Raw genomic sequence first — 19,685 nt, forward strand, 5'->3', positions numbered from 1 at the left:
AATCAATTGGTGGAGAGGAAGAATGCGAAAAGGATATGCAAATATTTTTCTTTTTATTTAATTTTGTGAAGATGTGAAGGAACTACATTTTAACACTGATTGCTGAGGAGCTCTTGTCATTATTATTGTTGTCATTATCGTCGTTATTGTCACCATCATCATCATCACCATCAGTAGAGGAGAGAGAGAGAGAGAGAGAGAGAGAGAGAGAGAGAGAGAGAGCGGGCAGAAACCAAATTGCCGTCTTCTTATGTTACACTTTTAGTACTTAAAGTATTTGAGTGCAGCTTATCGACCGGGGCCTTGTTGTTTGTGATTCCTGAGTATGCTGGTGGCTCAGGTGGTGGTGATAGTAGTGGTGAGGGTAGTGGTAGTATTAGTGGTGGTGATGGTAGTGGTAGTGAGGGAGGTAAGGGTGGTGGTAATGAGGGTGGTGGTGGTCAGGATGGTGGTAGTAAGGGTATTGGTGGTGGTGGTGATGGTAGTGGTGGTGAGGGTGAGGGAGAGGGTAAGATCTCACCTGCCACCTGCGCCAAGAGATATCCAGGGAGGGAAACAGATTATTTCCATCCAAAACTTTTCAAACCGTAGAGAGTAAATAAAATCCACTTATTTAAAATCTACTCTTACTCTTGTTTCTGTTTGTGGCTTAGTTCTGTATGCTTGAATCGTCCGAGATATTTATTATGGGTATGGTCTGTATCTCCAAACATTTCAGAGTCCTACCTCGACTTATTTTAAAAGGCCACAATGGAAGCCAATAAGGTTTTCAGGCTTTTTCTTTCACGATGACAGTTCAACAAGTGTTCGGTATTGTGAATGAGAAAAAAAAATTAATAAATCTGCTGTGCGTGTGTGTGTGTGTGTGTGTGTGTGTGTGTGTGTGTGTGTAAGGGGGAATTGAGGGGAGGATAGGAGAGATAGAGAGGCACGATCAAAGGGGAGTGTGAGGGGAAGATGTCGTGGGTGACAGGAGGGCAGGAACATGGTCACCTCAGCCACAGCCTTCATTGTATGCGCAGCGGCAGGTTCTGACCATTCTCTCTCTCTCTCTCTCTCTCTCTCTCTCTCTCTCTCTCTCTCTCTCTCTCTCTCTCTCTCTCTCTCTCTCTCTCTCTCTCTCTCTCTCTCTCTCATACGTCTGCAAGAGTGATAGAAGGACAGATGAAGGAAGCGTTTAATATTACAGACTGATTGATTGATTGTTTGATTGATTATTAAGGCAATAGCCCGCTAAGCCAAAGCTCCCTAGCGGACAAAGAAATAATGTACATAATATGTAATAAATACAGAGGGCAGTAATATCTTATCATGTAAATACATATTATTTCACTACTTCTTTAAGTAACAGTAACCTTATGATGAAACTTATTAATATGAGAAGCTACATCGTTGTTATATAAACAAAATAAAAAAATATATAAATACATCATTATTAAAAATGCAATACTGTAAATCACATTTATATATATACCAAGTAGTGTATATTAGTATATACCACTAGTAACATTAGCCTCTAGAGTCTTGACTTAGAATATTAATTAAATACTTTTCATTCTACTTTTATATATATTGAAATTACATCTTTTATGTCATCAAGAAATGTGTTCAAACTTTAGGATCCGCAAAGTGTATTGACAACTTATAAAGTGTTGTTCTTGCATTTGGACACATCAAATTACGATGATTTCCTCCGGTACCTTGATTATGTTGGAACAGAGTAAAAATTGCATTACTGTGATTATCATCATTAATATTCATATATAGACAACGTCATGAAAAATTTGATTAACAGGTTAAACATTAGCATCCTTAAGCCTTTCAACAACAGATCTGTAGGAACATATTTGCCTTTGATCCCCAGATAGACATGCTGTAAATAAGGTATAGATAACATAAAGAATAAATCAAGCTACACAGGACTTCAGTTGAGAGGTTGTAACTAATTCTGTAAGGTAGCTAACATTCTTAATGGTAATCCTCTTACTCCAATATTTTCAACCTTATCTACTAATATGTTTCGATCAACAGAATCGAAGATTTTTGACAAATCAAGAAATACTCCTACTACATGGTTCTTGCTCTCCATACTCTTGTATATTTCACTATGAAATTTTAATATTGCTGTTTTTGTAGAATTATTTTTTGTGGAATCCAAAGTGATTATTTGATAGCAGGTTAAAAGACTCCAAAAACTCAATTAGTCTCATTGTGATTGTTTTTTTGTTTTTTTTTCAAATATTTTGCTGAATGAAGGTAAAACAGAAATTGGTCTATAATCATTTTAGTCTTCTTTATCATCAAATTTAAAGATTGATATAATTTTTGTAATTTTGAGTTTTCAGGAAAATATCTTTGAAACACAAATTGATGATGTGAGTAAGTGGGACACTGATACATTGTGCTGTATTTATTTATTTATTTATTCATTTATTTATTTATTAGCATTTCAGGGGAGACTTCATCATATCCTGCAGCCGTATTTTTCAAGGACTTTTAATAGTACTTGTATATTAAATTGAGGTTGTAAATTTACTGACTTGCTTAAAAAATATCATGAAAACAGTAGTTGCGGGAACAGACTGATTCCTTAATTTCATTTCATTTGTATTTTTGTTGTTATTAGTCCTACCCACTAAATGGTTAATAATTTTCAAAGTGGCCTTAACATCATCTTGTCTAGATTTCATTTTTATCTTGATATTTATTTTTAGCACTGCGTAAGAGTGATACTAAATTATTCCTGTAAGTCTTTTATATAAGTTAAGGGCCATTTTGCAGCCAGTTTTCGGGGGTCTGTACTTTTCTTTGATACTGGTCTTTAAACCGCTGGTAATGTGGGGACTTCTGCTTTATTGGTACTTCTTGTTAATTTTTATTTTTTTTAATGGAAAACATTTCTGAAAGTTATCATTGTATAGTTTTGAAAATATTTCAAAAGTCTATTATAGATCATAAATATTTAGAATTTGTTCCCAGTTAGTATTTTCAGTTTTGTTTATTAAATTATTGTTATTTATATGGGAAGAAGATTTTTTGCGTACATATGTATGTTTCTGATAATTAGAGTTCATAAGACACTGGAAGAAAACTGAAAATGGCCAGTTATATCAGTGTATGCTTTAGTTCTTAATATTATTTCGTGGTTGAGTTGTTCAAAAATTATGAATGAGCGTGGCACCAGTATCAGTAGCCTTGGTTGGCTTAGTAGTTAATGAAAAATCCATGAGAATACATTACATTCATAAAACCTAGCACACCTGTTCCATTGATTTTAAGCAGGTCTAAATTCCAATCTCTAAAGAAATAATAGTTAGAATACTTCCCTCAGTGAGGTTCAGTAGTTGATCTAAAGAATAAAGAGCGGCTTATATTCAGAAGCTAGAAAGTTAGTTTCTTTATCATTACTAAGTTCTACGCAAAAACACTCTAAGTTAGGTTCTGTTATACTACAGTCTGATAAAACAAGAAATATAAATGTTTGAGACATACATACCTGTACCTCCACCATTCTTGTTTCTATTAGTAGTATATAAATTGTAACCTGGTATGTTAAACATTGATGCAGTGTAATTATCTAATCTAGTTTCTGAAAAACCCATGATATCAGACTTTACAAAACTAAAACTTTGACACTGATGAATAAATTATTGAAGACTGCTTGTAAGACTTCTAATATTAATTCTTAATATTCTTAATACATTTTGATCGCATGGTTGTTCTTTGCAGTCGTTTAAATACACATACTGTGAAGATTTATATGTAATGTTAACCGGGAGATACAATAATGGATCTACATTGTCGTTAGAATCCTCATACTGTCGAAAGTGAACTGGTATCAAACACCGCCAATGAAAGACAGTGTTATCTGAATCATCTTTACCGAGACAGCACAGCTCATCATTACTGACTGACTGAAAAGAAAAGTGATCTGTGACAGCCATACCTAAAGAAAATAGTATTAACGTAATTCCTTACTTCTCACTTTTATTCTATCCTTACTTACAATTATTCTTTCTCGTGCTTTTTCTTGTGCCGGTGTCTTGTGCCTGAGGAAGGGTCAAGGGAGGGCGCTCCGTGTGGATAGCCAACGCAGGGTAGTGGGAAGGAAGGGAAGGTAACAGCTCACCCCTCTACACCAGTTCCGCGGCGCCCACCCCGCTGCCTGCACCCATTCCCGCCTCAGCCATGGCAGCAGCAGCAGCAACAGCAGCAGGTGCCTGGGCTCCATCACCATCAGCAGAGACTCTTGGCTCTCCTTGGTTAATCAGGTGTCCTGGTTCAACATTCAGTGACTCGTCATTCCTGGGCAGGCGACTCCCTATAGCTGGTGATTCCTTAACGATGAGCTTAGTGTGTTTGAAGAATGCTATTTTCCCCTGAGCCCTTGCTTGCTTCAGCTGGGGTATCTGGGCATTCTTAATAGCTTGTGAGGCAGCACACAAATCATCATTGATATATATGTTCGTTCCTCTAAGCTTCCTCGCGCTCCTCATTACTACCTCGCGATCACTGTATCGTGAGAAGCAAACCGTGGTCTAGCATCTAGGCGCTGCCCCACCCTGTGGGCTCTCTCCAGCTCGAGGCCAGGTAGCTGCATCTTGTCTTCCAAGACAGACAACACCATCGCCGCTGTCTGTTCCCATGTCTCGCCCCCGCTCCGCTCCTCCACCCCAGTGATAAGAATGTTGTTTCGTCTGCTGTAGTCTTCCATGTAATTACAACGTTCTTTCAGGCTTTCAATCTGCGTCAATGACAGCTGTTTGTTGGTTCAGCTTAACCTTGGTAGTTTGCTTTTCTTTTTCATATTTCCTGATAGTAGACTTTAAATCATCCATTTCTTGCTGGTTGAATTCAAGGCTAATGGTGATATCAGCAAGATTGGACTCCAGCTTCATTATCTTTCCCTTCATATTCTTTATCACCACTTCCATGGCGCCCCTGTATGCGCTTTCTTGAGATTCTAGAAGTGCCTTGATCACTGATGAGTCCATAATGAGATGTGGTAAAGTTTTGAGGTTATGGCTCAAATTAGCAGGGTTGTAGCGTAAGGGTGCTAGTGCGCATGCGCAGATCTGGGCCAGCTGGTCGAGAGGAGATTATAGGAGTGAGAATCAGATTTTCACCATTATTACGGATAAGTCCAAAACCCCACTAATTCAATGGCTCTCCCAACTTGTTGGCTGCATTGCTATAATACTTCCTTAGGTGGTTTGGCGCTACTTGTAGCTCTGGAATCTTAAATATCGTGATGAAATGCAGGAGCTCCTCGATCGTTGTGTTTACTTCCCTCAGAAGAACAGAGAATGATGATGATGATGATGATGATGATGATGATGATGATGATGATGATGATGAGAGAGAGAGAGAGAGAGAGAGAGAGAGAGAGAGAGAGAGAGAGAGAGAGAGAGAGAGAGAGAGAGAGAGAGAGAGAGAGAGAGAGAGAGAGAGATAGGAGGATTGTAGGAGTGTGTGACGTGTTTTTTCCTGTCTTTCATCACACTCCGAGGAATTATCTTTTCTTACCCACAGTTGTTACCACACATACTCACGAAAATTTGACTTTCAATTACTTACACTTAATTTTTTGTCCACTTTCAGTTCATAATTACTCTAAGACCTGTTTACGGCGTTTTATTTATATGTATCCCCAAGTGATAATTAGCTGGCCTCTTTTCCTGTTTTTTACTTTTTTTTGTTTGTTTTCTTTAGCTTTAGGTCTCCCTACCATATGCATAAGAGAAAAAAAGGATGAGGGGTAAGGCGTGTGAAGGAAGGTGAATGAGACACAGGCAATTTATGTTGAATGTCATTTATATTTGTACACGAAAAGCCGGCAGATATAAAATGCTAATGAAAAGTAATAAGAAAAGACAAAATCGTACAATGAAGGGAAGCTAGAGATGTGGTAATAGGAGGAAGAGTAAAAGACAAAAAGAAAAAAGAGGTTAAATTACTGATATTTTGAAATCATTCTTAAAGAAGAGAGAGGGAGAATTATTTTAGTACCTCCTTACCTTACGTCTTTCCTTCCATCAGCGAGTCTCCCACGGCCAAACCCACGACGCCCCCTCCCCCTCCCTCCCCCTCCTCCTCCTCCCTCTCCTTCTCCTCCTCCTCCTCCTCCTCCTCCTCCTCCTCCTCCTCCTCCTCCTTCTGTTGCTGCAGCTGCGTCTGGCGGCGGCGACGAGCACGGGAAGGAAGGACAACATGAGAATACCAAGAAAGAGGAGCAGGACCGTCAGGAGCAGGTGTGTGGCACCTGCTTGAACCTTGGTGGTGGTGGTGGTGGTGGGTGGTTAGCTTTGCTGGTGGTATATGGTATTAGTACTAATGGAGGTGGTTGGCTTTCGTGTGTGTGTGTGTGTGTGTGTGTGTGTGTGTGTGTGTGTGTTAAGGGGAGAAACGAAGAGGAGGGCGATGCTGGAAATGGATCTATCCAGCAGGGGAAAGAGAGGAAGACTTAAGAGAAGTTTTGTGGACGCAGTGAAAGGAGGAGACAAGCTTGTAATGGGTGTGACTGAGGAAGGCGCAGAAGGCAGATCCACAGTGGCGAACCCTAATGGGAGCTGCCCAGAGTGATATAATGTGGGGATGGAGGAAGTTAGTTAAGTTTAGCCACTGCACATCACAGTGGATATGGCTGAAGACAAAGAAATAGAAGACATTAATGAGAACGAGGCTGCATGTACTGGTCCGTGTGTGTTGCCATGAGTCCAAGACGATTCTGGCGCCTCACTACGAAGAGGGAGTGAGGGTCATGTGGTTCCAGGAAGTGGCGATGGCACGAATAATTTAGGAAGTTAGGTAGCATGTGTGTGTTTGTGTGTGTGTGTGTGTGTGTGTGTGTGTGTGTGTGTGTGTGTGTGTGTGTGTGTAGGGAGCGGGGCATGTGACGGGAATGTACCGAGATGCATTTGGTTACTGTTGCTGCCTTGATGTCGCTAGCTTGATGTGTTGTCAGGCTCGGGTGTTGCTTGACTGGCTTGCGGCATTGCCTGGGAGCGAGACGAGTGTTGGGTGTTGTGAGGCAGTGATACGTCGGTGGTGGTGATCAACAAACATTATTCTGACGCAAATGCACAAGGCAAGGAATACGAAAATCAAGACTGATCTCTGTTTCATAAAGAGATAGAGGAAACGTTTTGATTCAGTTCATAGTTGAATTTTTAAAGATGCCTCTGTGGTGGAGAGTTTAAGAAAAAAAAAGAAAGATTCGTGGACAGGAAAGAAACTAAGGAATCTTTATCATGATAAAATCCATGTTTATCCTCGCTTGTAAAATTGCATGAGAGACTGAGCCAAGCGGCTTTATGAACAAAACTTTAGCTCTCTTGCCCCAAGCTGAAGAGGGACGACATCAAAATGTTATTATTTGGCGGGGGCGTGTAGGACAGGAGATGGAATTAGATAGGGCGAGGAATGCATGGGGAGAGAAGGAGTAAATTAGGTTAAGCTAGTAACCCATTTTAGAGCTGAAGAGTGAGCACAAGAACAGAAGACCATCAGAAAAATAAAAACACTACGAAACACCAGCTGTCTAACCCAGGGCACCTCCTTAATACTCAAAACTTATCATCTGCTAACGTATGAAAATAATAAAGCAATGGATCAGAAGAAACGTAGATGGATCGAGACTGGAAAGGTGCTATTCCGTGATTAGGTGAGAAAATCAGATCAGAGGTAAGGAATGAATAGGATGCGAGTCAGAAATGATAGAATGAGGTGAACAGATGGAAGAAGTCAAGGGGAGTCTCAGAAGAAAGAAGTCGAGGGCAGTCTGGGCGGAGTGCAGGATGGAATATGATTACCCGGAAGGGGAATGTTAGAGTGAAGGGCGGGAGGTGAAGGTAAGGAAGGAATGATGGATGTTCTAGGAAATAAAAAAAGGCAAAAGTTGATAAAGGAGACTGCTGTTCATTCTCTCTCTCTCTCTCTCTCTCTCTCTCTCTCTCTCTCTCTCTCTCTCTCTCTCTCTCTCTCTCTCTCTCTCTCTCTCTCTCTCTCTCTCTCTCTCTCTAGGGGCAATATATAACAAGAAAAAAATATATGCATCACCTTTAAATGGAATAACTGGGTGTGATGAGAAAGGCAGCAGAAGGAGAGTAAGAAGATTGACGAACTGAATGAATGATGTGATGAGTGAATGGAAAGTTGTGGTGAAGTGTGCCTTCTGAATGAAACACACTTACCGCCACCAACCTTGGCCTTTTCAAATGAAGCACTCTGTATAAAGTATTTAATTAGACTAACAAGCAGAATTAAAAATATACACGTGTAAAATTAGTAAATAGACTAACAATAAAAAATAACTATATATATATGTGCATTAACAAGTAAAAGTAACTATATATATGTGCAGTGTGCTAATGGTTAAAGAGAGAGAGAGAGAGAGAGAGAGAGAGAGAGAGAGAGAGAGAGAGAGAGAGAGAGAGAGAGAGAGAGAGAGAGAGAGTTAGTTAGTTAGTTAGTTAGTTGTACCACTTACTCAACCTCATCCAATCCTGAAATTATCCTCAGAATCATCTCACATTTTCACTTGAATTCTTGGCAGCTCATATCCAAAACCCCACATTTCATATCTTGTACATCTTCCTCTTTATCCTCATATCGCGAAGGTTACCGAGGTGAGACTTGAACCTAGCCTTTCGTGTTGACCTTCAGCGCCTCTTCTGAAGACTGAGGAGGCACCAAACAGCCCTTGCGGGACTCTTTAGGGTTCACGGTGGCACAAGGGGACTTTTCTTTCCCAGCGTGAGAGGAATGAGTGTCTGAAGGACTATGTGAAAACTGTACACCACTCACCGACCTTCTCCTCCACTCCTCCACCTCTTCCAGCGTTACCACACTCATGGTTCTCCTCGTCTCCTCTTTCCTCGTCCTCCTTCCGTCCACAAAACTAACTTCATCTCAACCTGCCTCTCTCTTTTTCTCCCTCCGTCATGATTTCCTCTTTTCTCTTCTTTTTCGTCCTCCTTCCGTCCAGAAAACTGTGCATTTCCTTTCCTCCCTGCGTCATGATTCTTGCTCTTCACTTCCTCATTCTGTCTACAAAGCTTAAATTTCCTTCTTTTTATGCTCGATTTTCCCTTCTGTCTGTCTCCTGATGCTCTTTCTCCTTTTCTTCCTGCTTCCTTGACTAAATATCCCTTTAGTTATCCTTTATCTACTTCCTTTCGTCCTCGTAATGCCCTCCGTCCAACTCTTTCTTCCTCCTTCTGTACAAAAACTTCACTTTGGATCTTATCTCCTTTCGTATCTTCTTCCTGATTCTCTTGCTTTCCTTTCCTGCCTTTTTCCGTCGCCAAACTTCCTTCCATCAACCCTCAACCTCGTTTAGAAAACCTCTCCTTTCCTCTTTCCGTCAACCTGCATCCTGCTTCTTTTTCATCCTGGCTTCCTTACTTTTCCTTCCTTTTTGCTCCCCCCCTTACCTTAACACTGTACCGTCCTTTTCTTCCTTCCGTTCCTCCCTTCCTGCCTTCTGCCCTATCAAGTAGCTACCATCCTCTCTCCCTTCCTTCCTGCGGGCCTCCATCGCTGTACCACTCTCCTGCCTCCGTCCAGGGGCGAGAGGGAATGAGAGTCTTCAGGAAACGTCTACTTCACTTTGGATAGTGTTGCTGAGACGAATCCTCTCAGCAGCGCGGCTCAGTCCATTCATATTCCTTGTGCTACTTGTGTCCCTGTTTTGTGTTCTTGTGTGACTCTTCTGCCTCTCTTGTGCTTGCTGTCTTGGCCTTGGGGTAAGTTCGTATTTGTGTGTGTTTTTCGTCGTTTACTTTTTTAGGTTTGTGTGTTTGTACTGTGTTTTATTATGATGATTTATTTTTCCTTATGTTGCGTGTGCGTTTGTGTTTGTGTTGTCTCTTTTGAAAGTTTGTTTGGTTTGTCTTCGGTTATTCTCTCTCTCTCTCTCTCTCTCTCTCTCTCTCTCTCTCTCTCTCTCTCTCTCTCTCTCTCTCTCTCTCTCTCTCTCTCTCTCTCTCTCTCTCTCTCTCTCTTGCAAATGAGTTTCCTGACTCCCTCACTCTCTCTGTCGTTATCCTCCTCCTCCTCCTCCTCCTCCTCCTCCTCCTCCTCCTCCTCCTCCTCCTCCTCCTCCTCCTCCTCCTCCTCCTCCTCTCCCTCCCTCCCTCCCTCCCTCCCTCCCTCCCTCCCTCCCTCCCTCCCTCCCACCTTCCTTCCCACTTGCTTCTGCTTTCTCTTACTGACGTTCACCTTGTCCTAGTTTTCCTCTTCTCCCTTCTCCCTCCTTATTTTCCTCTTCGTCCTTCTACTCCCTCATGTCCTCCTCCTTCTCCTCTTCATTATCTCTGTGTCCTTCTTCTAGTGATCTTACCCGTCATATTGCTCGTCGTCTTTTTCTTCCTCCTCCTCCTCCTCCTCCTCCTCCTCCTCCTCCTCTTCTTCCTCCTCCTCCTCTAAACCCTGTTAAATTCATCGCTTTTCTCTCTCTCCCTCCCCTCCAACCTCATCTCCCGGTACATGAAACTGAGACTAAGATGAATTACAGAAAGAAGAAGGGAATATTTTTAGGTTCATTCCATGCAATTTGAAGGCTGCAAGAGGACCATGATGAAATAGCCTCCGAGAAGTGAAAAAGTGAGATAATCTGTCTGCTTTTTTATTTAGTTTTATTATTATTATTATTATTATTATTTCTTTCTTTCTTTCTTTTATATATTTGCCGAGGCTCTCATAAGCGCTGCAGTGAGATAGTGAGTTTCGTTTCCTTTTTCTTATTTTTCTCTCTCGGGGATCGTTCGTTATTTTTTTCCTTCCACGCGCTTATCTTCACTTTTCTGCCCCTCATTTTCTTCTCCATTTTCGTCTCTCTCTCTCTCTCTCTCTCTCTCTCTCTCTCTCTCTCTCTCTCTCTCTCTCTCTCTCTCTCTCTCTCTCTCTCTCTCTCTCTCTCTCTCTCTCTCTCTCTCTCTCTCTCTCTCTCTCTCTCTCTCTCTCTCTCTCTCTCGTTCTCTCTCTCAGCCCAGCCACTCATGCTTTTCTTTTCTTACGAGTTTGTCGGATCTCTCTCTCTCTCTCTCTCTCTCTCTCTCTCTCTCTCTCTCTCTCTCTCTCTCTCTCTCTCTCTCTCTCTCTCTCTCTGACAAGAAAACACGCAGAGATGGAGTGGTGGAGGAGAGAAGAGAGATGTGGAAAGGCTAGGGTAAGTGGTGTCTGGAAGAAAAAGAGAGAGAGAGAGAGAGAGAGAGAGAGAGAGAGAGAGAGAGAGAGAGAGAGAGAGAGAGAGAGAGAGAGAGAGAGAGGTGAGGGATGTCTTGAATTAAAATGGCTAGAAACTCCTCACCTAATAGAGAGTACTGAAAAAAAAAGGAGCGACAACTATTAAAGCACAGGCAGAGGACTTTTAGAATAGAAAATAAAAATCATGATACACTGATAAATAAGAAACAATGTGACTGTTATTAGAGAAAAAAAAGAACTGGTATAGGAAGAGTAAAGGAAGGTCGGACATGAGGAAAAGAAAGAGAGGATCCCAAACCAAAGAGTAAGATGGAAATAAGATAAAAAGCTCTATAGAAAAAGAAACAGAAGCTCTATAGAAAAAGAAACAGAAGCACAAAAGACAAAGACAGATGTAAGGAGAGATGCAGTTCCATTTCCTTTTACTGTACGTACAAGGAGAGAGAGAGAGAGAGAGAGAGAGAGAGAGAGAGAGAGAGAGAGAGAGAGAGAGAGAGAGAGAGAGAGAGAGAGAGAGAGAGAGAGAGTGTGTGTGTGTGTGTGTGTGTGTGTGTGTGTGTGTGTGTGAGGCAAAATGAATAAAGGCAGGAATGAAACGCAAACAACGAAATGAAAGACAAACGAATGGAGGCGATGAAAGGCAAGTGAGTGAGAGTGAATGAAAGGCAGAATAATCAAAATGTGTATGAATGTAAATGAATGATGCGTACGGAGAGAAGAGAAAGTGTTGTGTGAGAGAGAGAGAGAGAGAGAGAGAGAGAGAGAGAGAGAGAGAGAGAGAGAGAGAGAGAGAGAGAGAGAGAGAGAGAGAGAGCATTTAATTACGACCCGCCTCCCGACACAGCGCGGGCAGTCCTATTACTTCGTGTCTCTCTTTGATCTCAACGGAGCTGTCAGACAAAGTTTCGGAGTTCCTGAAGGGCCTGGAAGCGTGATGCCGCCGCGCCCAACACCGCCATAAATCAAAGAGCCGCGGGCAGTGTTGTGGGGGCGTCAGGGAACACACAAGAGAAACTACTTCATGTGTAGTGCTTGTGTAGGTGTTTTACTGTGTGTTCCTTTGATGCTCTGTACGCGACGACGAAGAGAAGGATGGTGATGGTAATGAGGAGCAGGAAGAGTGTTAGTTTTCTCACGTATAATCATAATCAGTAGCCGAGGAAAATGTCTTATGAGTGTTCCTTTGATGTTCTGTACGCGAGGATGAAGAGAAGAGTGGTGGTAATGAGGAGCAGGAAGGGTGTTACTTTTTCCACGGATATACATGATCAATAGACGAGTAAGATGCATTATTTCCACTGTACTTAGTATCTCTTCTCGGTCTTAATTCCTCTAACAATGCTGAAAGTCTATGAATTGTCAGGTTTCCTAAGGAGATTGTCAGCGTGTCAGAGGTCTTTAGATTGAAGGAAAGCTCTAAACACAGTGAAATCGAGCTCTCTGTCCCTTTTCTAGGTGCCCCAGTATCTTCATTAGTCCAGCCGCATTAATATTGTAACATACTGTATATATAGCGTCTTCTCACAAGGTTATCCTAGCATTAGCCTGCAAGTGGTACCTGAGTAGTGTCTCTTAGCTGGCACATCTTCAGTTACTTGCTATGGACTGCTCTGTGTTTCTATGTATTATGTTCTGGAGGTTGGGATTCTATTGACATTAACCCGCTGAAATACCTTTAGTAGTTGCCCCCTTACCTGCACCGAAAGGGGCTCGTGAGACTTGTATAAGCCTGAAATTGAGTGGAGTTGAACTTGGTGTGGCGTGGTGCGAATAAGCCTAGCATGGTTTGGAATTCCTGACGGGCACTTTAGGGATCTGACAGAAGCTACATGTTGATGAAGTTGAAGGTGATAAGGGTCGGGGGCACACCTTTGTGTCAGTGTTACGTAATTGGTGTTCCTCCTTGCAGACTGGGGTTTTATTAATTCTGTGATTATGAATATCCATGAAAAAGGCATTAAAGTAAAATTATTGAGTTGATACATAGCTAATCACAGCTCCAGGTTTGAAGAAATGCCGATATGAAAAATTAAGAAAGGAAAGGATGAAAGAAAAACAAGACGACAATTAGAGCAATGCTTAGTGAATTTCCAGGAAAGTATTAATGTTTGCTTTGAGTTGATCACTGGCAGCTTCATAATTAAGAAATAGGTTCAGTTTTCTAATTACATTAAATTCTGCAACGTCATTCGAAATCTGTAGTTGATCCAGACCGTTTGATTCGTATCCCAATAACCTGTCGTCAGCCATTACTCAGCTAGACATGTCAGTATTCACCCCACCTTGTCCACTTTGAAAACGGGAGAAGAAATTAAGGGACATGATCTCATCTGTATGTAATTATACCATGTTATTCGAAATCTGCAGTTGATCCAAGGCCGCTTAATTCTTATCCCCGTAATCCGCCGTCGCTCATAACCCAGTTGGATATCTCATTATTCGTCCTATTCGTCCTTCTCTCCGGGGACACGAGAAGGAATTAGGGGACATCATCTCTTACCCGTATGAGTGTACAAACTAATTATTTTATGGAATGATGTAACAATTGAGTTCACCGTACGTAGAACAGTAAGTAAAAGAAGAGACTCTGCCACATACCATTTCTTTATCACTATATTTTTACCTTTACCGCGGCCAGACAGTGAGTGGGTGAACTCCCCGCGACGCACCACTCAGGCCTCACACTCCTCTCCCTGCTCAGTGGTATTTGATAGTCTGGTGTGGGCTTCGGCTGTCTGTCGCAGTCCTTCCAAAGGTTCCCTCCTGTCGTGGGCGTTAACGTGTGGCCGCGTGAGCCAAGCTGTGTTCGCCGACCTTTGTCAGCGTCACTTTGATTACGCAGCGAGGGACTAAGCCGCTAGCAGACCACACGACGTGGGCACTCGACGTATTTTTAACTGCACCCCACTTGAGGGATTTTATTTATACCTTCGCAGCTTCAGGAATATTGTAGAAGTAAGAATAAGTCGTTAAATTTAATCAAGTGTTAAAACAGTATTTGTTATCCTTAGTGGAATGTAAGATGAGTTAAAATTCCTCCTACATTGAGTAAAAATAAAATAGCAGTGTGTAACTGGATAAAAAAAAAAAAACATTAGAAAGATAAGTAGAAAATAACCTAATCCAGCAAAGTATAGGTTTCCTTTTATGTGTGTGTGTGTGTAAGAATTTTTTTTTTTTTTCCTTCTAAAACTCCACTAGGTGCTGCGGAAAAAAAAAAAAAAAAAACAGCTTTGCTCGCTCGGATGATTTGTGGCGTGGCGTGTAGGGAGCAAGGCGGTGGTGTTGTATATATTCCCACTCACGGTGTTCCTGCGCCGTGACGGGGGCGAGGGGCGTGGGCGGGTAGGCGGGGGCGAGGGTGAGAGGCAACGTCAGCCAAGCAGGGGCGGAAGAGAGAGGTTAAGGGGGGAAAAATAATGCAAACTGCAGTGAATTTTAACATTACCTTCTCTCTGTCTTCCTTGCTGTATCATTAGCGACTCTGGACACATTACCATTACTCCCATCCCTGCCATAGCCATTGCCACCACCGCCACGATCACCGCCACCATAATCATCACCACAATCACCAGTACCATCAGCACCACGCCACGAAGCTGGGCGGGGGGAAGCACCAATCAGGCCTCGTGATAGGTAGTTAGCAGGTAAATTGGCCTCCTGGTAATTGGGTGCTCCACGCAAGGCCAGGGGTTCAATTAGCAGCCCTTGATTACCTACGTAGCTGCAGTGGCGCCTCGACTCCGCGGCCTTTAAGAGTGGAGATGTTTCCGAGATGTTGCTGATGATTATTGCATTGAAATAGCCCAGATTGTCGGTAAGGGATGGAACTCCCTTTGTTGTGCCTTCCTGCTGTGCTCTTGCCTTGTGTAGCGTGGCTTTGGTAAAGGATAAAGTTGTGTTTTGTGTGTGTCTTCCAGTTCTGCTGTTGTCTTGTGTAATGCGGTATTGGATAGTTTTGGATAGTATTGGATAGAGCTCTGTTTCTTTTGATCTCCTGTTGTGCTCTTGCCTTGTGTAGTGTGGTTTCAATATAGGATAAAGCTTTTTTTTTTCTGTTTCTGTGTGTGTGTCTTCCTGTTTTCCTCTTGCCTTGTGTAGTATGGTTATTGGGAAAGGATAGAACTGTTTCCTTTGATCTCCTGTTGTGCTCTTGCCTTGTGTAATGTGGTTTTGGTAGAGGATAAAGATTTTTTTTTTTGTGTGTGTGTGTCTTCTCTGTTTTCCTCTTGCCTTGTGTAGTATGGTATTGAGAAAGGATAGAACTGTTTCCTTTTGATCTCCTGTTGCGCTCTTGCCTTGTGTTATATGGCTTCTGGTAAAAGATAAAACCTTTTTACGTGTGTCTTTCTCTTCTGCCGTTGCCTGATGTAATATGGTAATGGTAAAGGATAGAAACTGTTTTTACTTCCTGTTGTGCTGTTGTTTTGTGTAATGTGTTATTAGCTAAGGATGGATCTCTTTGCTGTGCTGCTCTGTTTTGTTGCTGCATAGTGTATTATGGTTCTGAGAGAGGATGTAGTTCTGTTTGTCTTTTTTTTTTTTTTTATTGTGCTTTCCCTTTGTGGTTGCTGCCTTGTGTAATACGGTTGTAGTAGAGGACAAAACGCAGGTCTGATCTAACTCAAGCGGTCTTGCATTCAAAGAGTTTAAGATTTGACGATACTTGGCTGATCAAAGTTGACGATTGAAATGAACGCTTTGTTGCACTTTGCTACATCGTGATTGACTTTTCCTTTGATAGAATATAAGGGCATTTCTTCTCTTATTTCAAAGTTGTAATCAAAGTACGTATTTCATAGGTTTCTTTTGAGATGCTCCTCCTCCTCCTCCTCTCCTCCTCCTCCTCCTCCTCCTCCTCCTCCTCCTCCTCCTCCTTCTCCTCCTTAATTTTACTATTTCTTCATTCATTTTGACTACAGACATCATTATAGAGCATCACACACAAAGAAGAAATACCAGAAAAGCAGCCTTTCTAGGTAGGAAATAATTATTGCTCCCATTAATTGCGAATTAAAAACAGCCTGACCTTTATTTCCGCGTCTTTCATTTCTATCAAAACGATGCTGCGGTTTCTCATTTCTACGATTCATGATTTACTGCTGAGTTATTCTTGCTTCCAAACTTGTCTATGAATATATAATTTTATTTCATCTTATATAACATACTGTTTTGTTTTGAAGTTTTAGAGATATTTGGTTGTACAGTTTTTATCTCATTGTAAATTGGACTAAAAATGAGTTGAACTATATCCATGAATGTGGACAATAAATTATCTGTGTCTACCTACCTAGCTATATATGCCTATCTATCTATTTATCTATCTATCTATCTATCTATCTATTTATCCATCTATCCATCTATCTATACCTATCTACCTTTCTATCTATCTATCTATCTATTTATCTATCCACTTATCACGATCTTATTTCCACACGGAAGTTACAGTTATATGCCCTCCCAGTGTCCCTTTCATGTCTGTCTCTCCCTGACAAGCTAGACTCGCGTTTATTTCCCACCTGCAGCAATGCGTCCCTCCACACAGCCGCGTTAGTATGTTAATGGCAGCAGTCCTCACCTCTGAATATTCATAATCCACCTACTTTCTCTCTCTCTCTCTCTCTCTCTCTCTCTCTCTCTCTCTCTCTCTCTCTCTCTCTCTCTCTCTCTCTCTCTCTCTCTTCTCTCTCTCCTCTCTCTCTCTCTCTCTCTCTCTCTCTCTCTCTCTCTCTCTCTCCACTTAGTATGTTGATTCACACGTTAAGTCATCATTTTCCAATCCATCCTCAGCATCCCTCGTTATCTACAGCTCCACATCACTCTACCTAGGTGTATTGTACCTTGCCTCACTCATTCATCAATACAAGTCTTCATGATTCAACATTAAAACGAAAAGAACCACTGACGCTCACCGTTCATCTGTGTCGGCTGTTTACTTAATCCAAACCATCCCAGGAAAGCTTAGCAGTTACATATAGATTTGTGGATATGATGTATTACGATGGTATAGTGAAGAGCGCACAGTGAATATACTTTCAATTCCTGGATATAGGGGAACATTGCGTAGTTACATGTCGCCCACACCATCCATTGCCCATCCATCAGTTTAAAGTCCCGACATGCTGGCCATAAATCTTCACCGTAATATCGTGTGTAGAGAAACGTCATTGAAAGTGTTAGTGCTTTTTTTTTTTTTTTTTTAATACTATTAATGTAAACTGAAATTATTGATAATCTTCAGTGTTATTGAATTTATGGGGCCTCAGTGGCAGTTTGGGGTTCTTGTTGATTTTGTGTTTCGATGTATGCTTGGTCATCGGAATGGAATGACACAGCTCTCTTGGTGTGTTGAGGTGTGGAGGTGACTGTGTGGGGACGGGGAATTGATACAGTGAGAGATGGTGACAGAGAAAAGGCCCACTGCCAATGTGAATTGTTTCTTTCTTGTCCTCTCCTCGTGGATCATGCGGCAATACACATCCGCGTGCGTGTCATGACTGCATAAGGAAGAATGCAGTGGAAAAATGCAGTTGTCATGTCAGTTCTACAAATTCAATACTTGTCACAGCGCTTCTCTTATTAAATCATGTCTAAATTTTTCACATTAACCTGACTTTAATCAACGTCAGAAAATCATGGTGACAAACTCATCAGTAACGAAAATCATACCACGCCGTATTTGCGGGACGGAGTATGCATGAACTTTGAGGTAGAATTGCTTTGCTGAGCCAGCGCGGCGAGTTCAGGGATCCGGCGGAGTGACAACTGCTCAGGATGGTGTCAGACTCCGAGGTCGAGACGTCAACGCTCATGCAAGAAGCTCAAAATGCGCAGTTGAACCGTTACCGACGTAGTACTGGCGCACTGCATCTAGATCTCATCAGGAAGAATGTTGATGTCAGAGTTAGCAGCGCTTCTGATGATAGTGGGAGAGATGACTCTCCGGAGCGCAGGGACTGGACAGAGGAAGGCCGCAAATGGCTGGAGCTGGGCGAGGCCGTGCTGAAGGAGGTGTGGAGTGATGCACGTGACTACCTGCAAACCAACATCAATCCCAAGGTAAGCCCGCGGCGCCAACGGGTTAAAGGTGAGCCTCGCCGGCGGTGCCTTCTGAGGTCTGCTTTGTGCCCTGAACACCTGTGAACCACGCCGCATAACACGCCTCGCTACTTCTGCACGCACACTAAGTTATATTTTTTTTGCATACCCTACAGCTGCCGAACAAAGGGCAAGTTAATATTCACACACTGGCTTAGCGAAAAAAAAAAAAAACGGTCCCAAATGTAGAGAAAGATAAGCGTTTATAAAATTCTGCAGCAAGCTTGAATTTTTTTTCCGCCAAGACTGCAGCTGATGTGTTAAAGATTTAGAATAAAGAGCAAGTTAATATTCACAGTGTAGCTTCTTCACAAAAAAAAAAGAAAGAACAAAAACGTTTCAAAAGCAAAAAAACTCAAAATCTGTCTTCAGTTCTACAGCAAGCTTGAATTCTATTTATATTTTAAGGAACAAAGCAATCCAGGCAAGGTGTTCCGTGTGTGCATTCGTATCTAAATGTTTGCTGTTTTGTTTCAGGATTGAGTCAGGCTTGTCTCCTAATTGTGCCTCCTGCTTGCTGTAAATGTATGTATCTGTGTTTCTAGCACACACAATATCCCCACGTAACTGGTTTCCTGAGTCAGCAGTGCTATCTGGAAAGCTCTAATTCCATAAATATTGTGTGTGTGTGTGTGTGTGTGTGTGTGTGCGCTTGCTGCAAACCTCACTGATCGCCTGATTTGTTTGACTGACCAAGAAAATAATAACAAATATATACTGTATTTCCTAGGTATATCATATTTAACCATGTTTACACCTATATGCGAGTTTGGTACATTGACCCCTTGCACATTTTTATCATGAACGTAAAACATAACATTCTGCTGGAAAATCACACGAGTCCTGAATTTCTCCTCACTTCACGTCGGTCACTTTACGGGGAAATGAATTATAATGAAAATGGAATAATTATTGTGCAGCAAATACGACCTAGACTGTGACGGTGCTCAAATGAGGCTGCTCTCTCTCTCTCTCTCTCTCTCTCTCTCTCTCTCTCTCTCTCTCTCTCTCTCTCTCTCTCTCTCTCTCTCTCTCTCTCTCTCTCTCTCTCTCCCTCACGTTTTTTTTCTTCTCACACTTTCTGTTTTCGCTGGAGGGCAAATTTTATGTAATGTTCATACATTGTTATATAATATGAAACTTCCTGTGAGTAGAGAGAGAGAGAGAGAGAGAGAGAGAGAGAGAGAGAGAGAGAGAGAGAGAGAGAGAGAGAGAGAGAGAGAGAGAGAGAGAGAGAGAGGTGGTGGTGGTGGTGGTAAAACATCACTCATACTCGTACACACATTTCAGATACACGAGCACACAAGGAAAAATGGACAAGACAAAAGGTGAGAGATGCTACATTTTAACCCAGCTCCCCTCCAGCACGTCTCGCTTGG

General features: G+C 41.9%; 1 protein-coding gene across 10 annotated transcripts in view; it reads left to right on the forward strand.

Moving 5' to 3' along the window:
• Positions 1-19,685, forward strand: part of LOC135105391 (anoctamin-7-like) — a 102,874-nt gene that overhangs the window by 20,663 nt on the left and 62,526 nt on the right. For 7 of the 10 annotated variants that reach the window (XM_064013538.1, XM_064013544.1, XM_064013550.1 and 4 more), the window contains exon 2: positions 17,838-18,267. The exons of 2 other annotated variants lie outside the window; for them this stretch is intronic. In XM_064013538.1, the coding sequence (XP_063869608.1) occupies positions 17,983-18,267 (285 nt within the window). In that variant the 5' untranslated portion in view covers positions 17,838-17,982. Of the gene's footprint in view, positions 1-16,933; positions 18,268-19,685 lie in introns of those variants that run through there. One more of the 10 variants, XM_064013532.1, reaches the window with a different exon arrangement.

This window comes from Scylla paramamosain, chromosome 1 (assembly GCF_035594125.1).
Source record: "Scylla paramamosain isolate STU-SP2022 chromosome 1, ASM3559412v1, whole genome shotgun sequence".
NCBI lineage: Eukaryota > Metazoa > Arthropoda > Malacostraca > Decapoda > Portunidae > Scylla > Scylla paramamosain.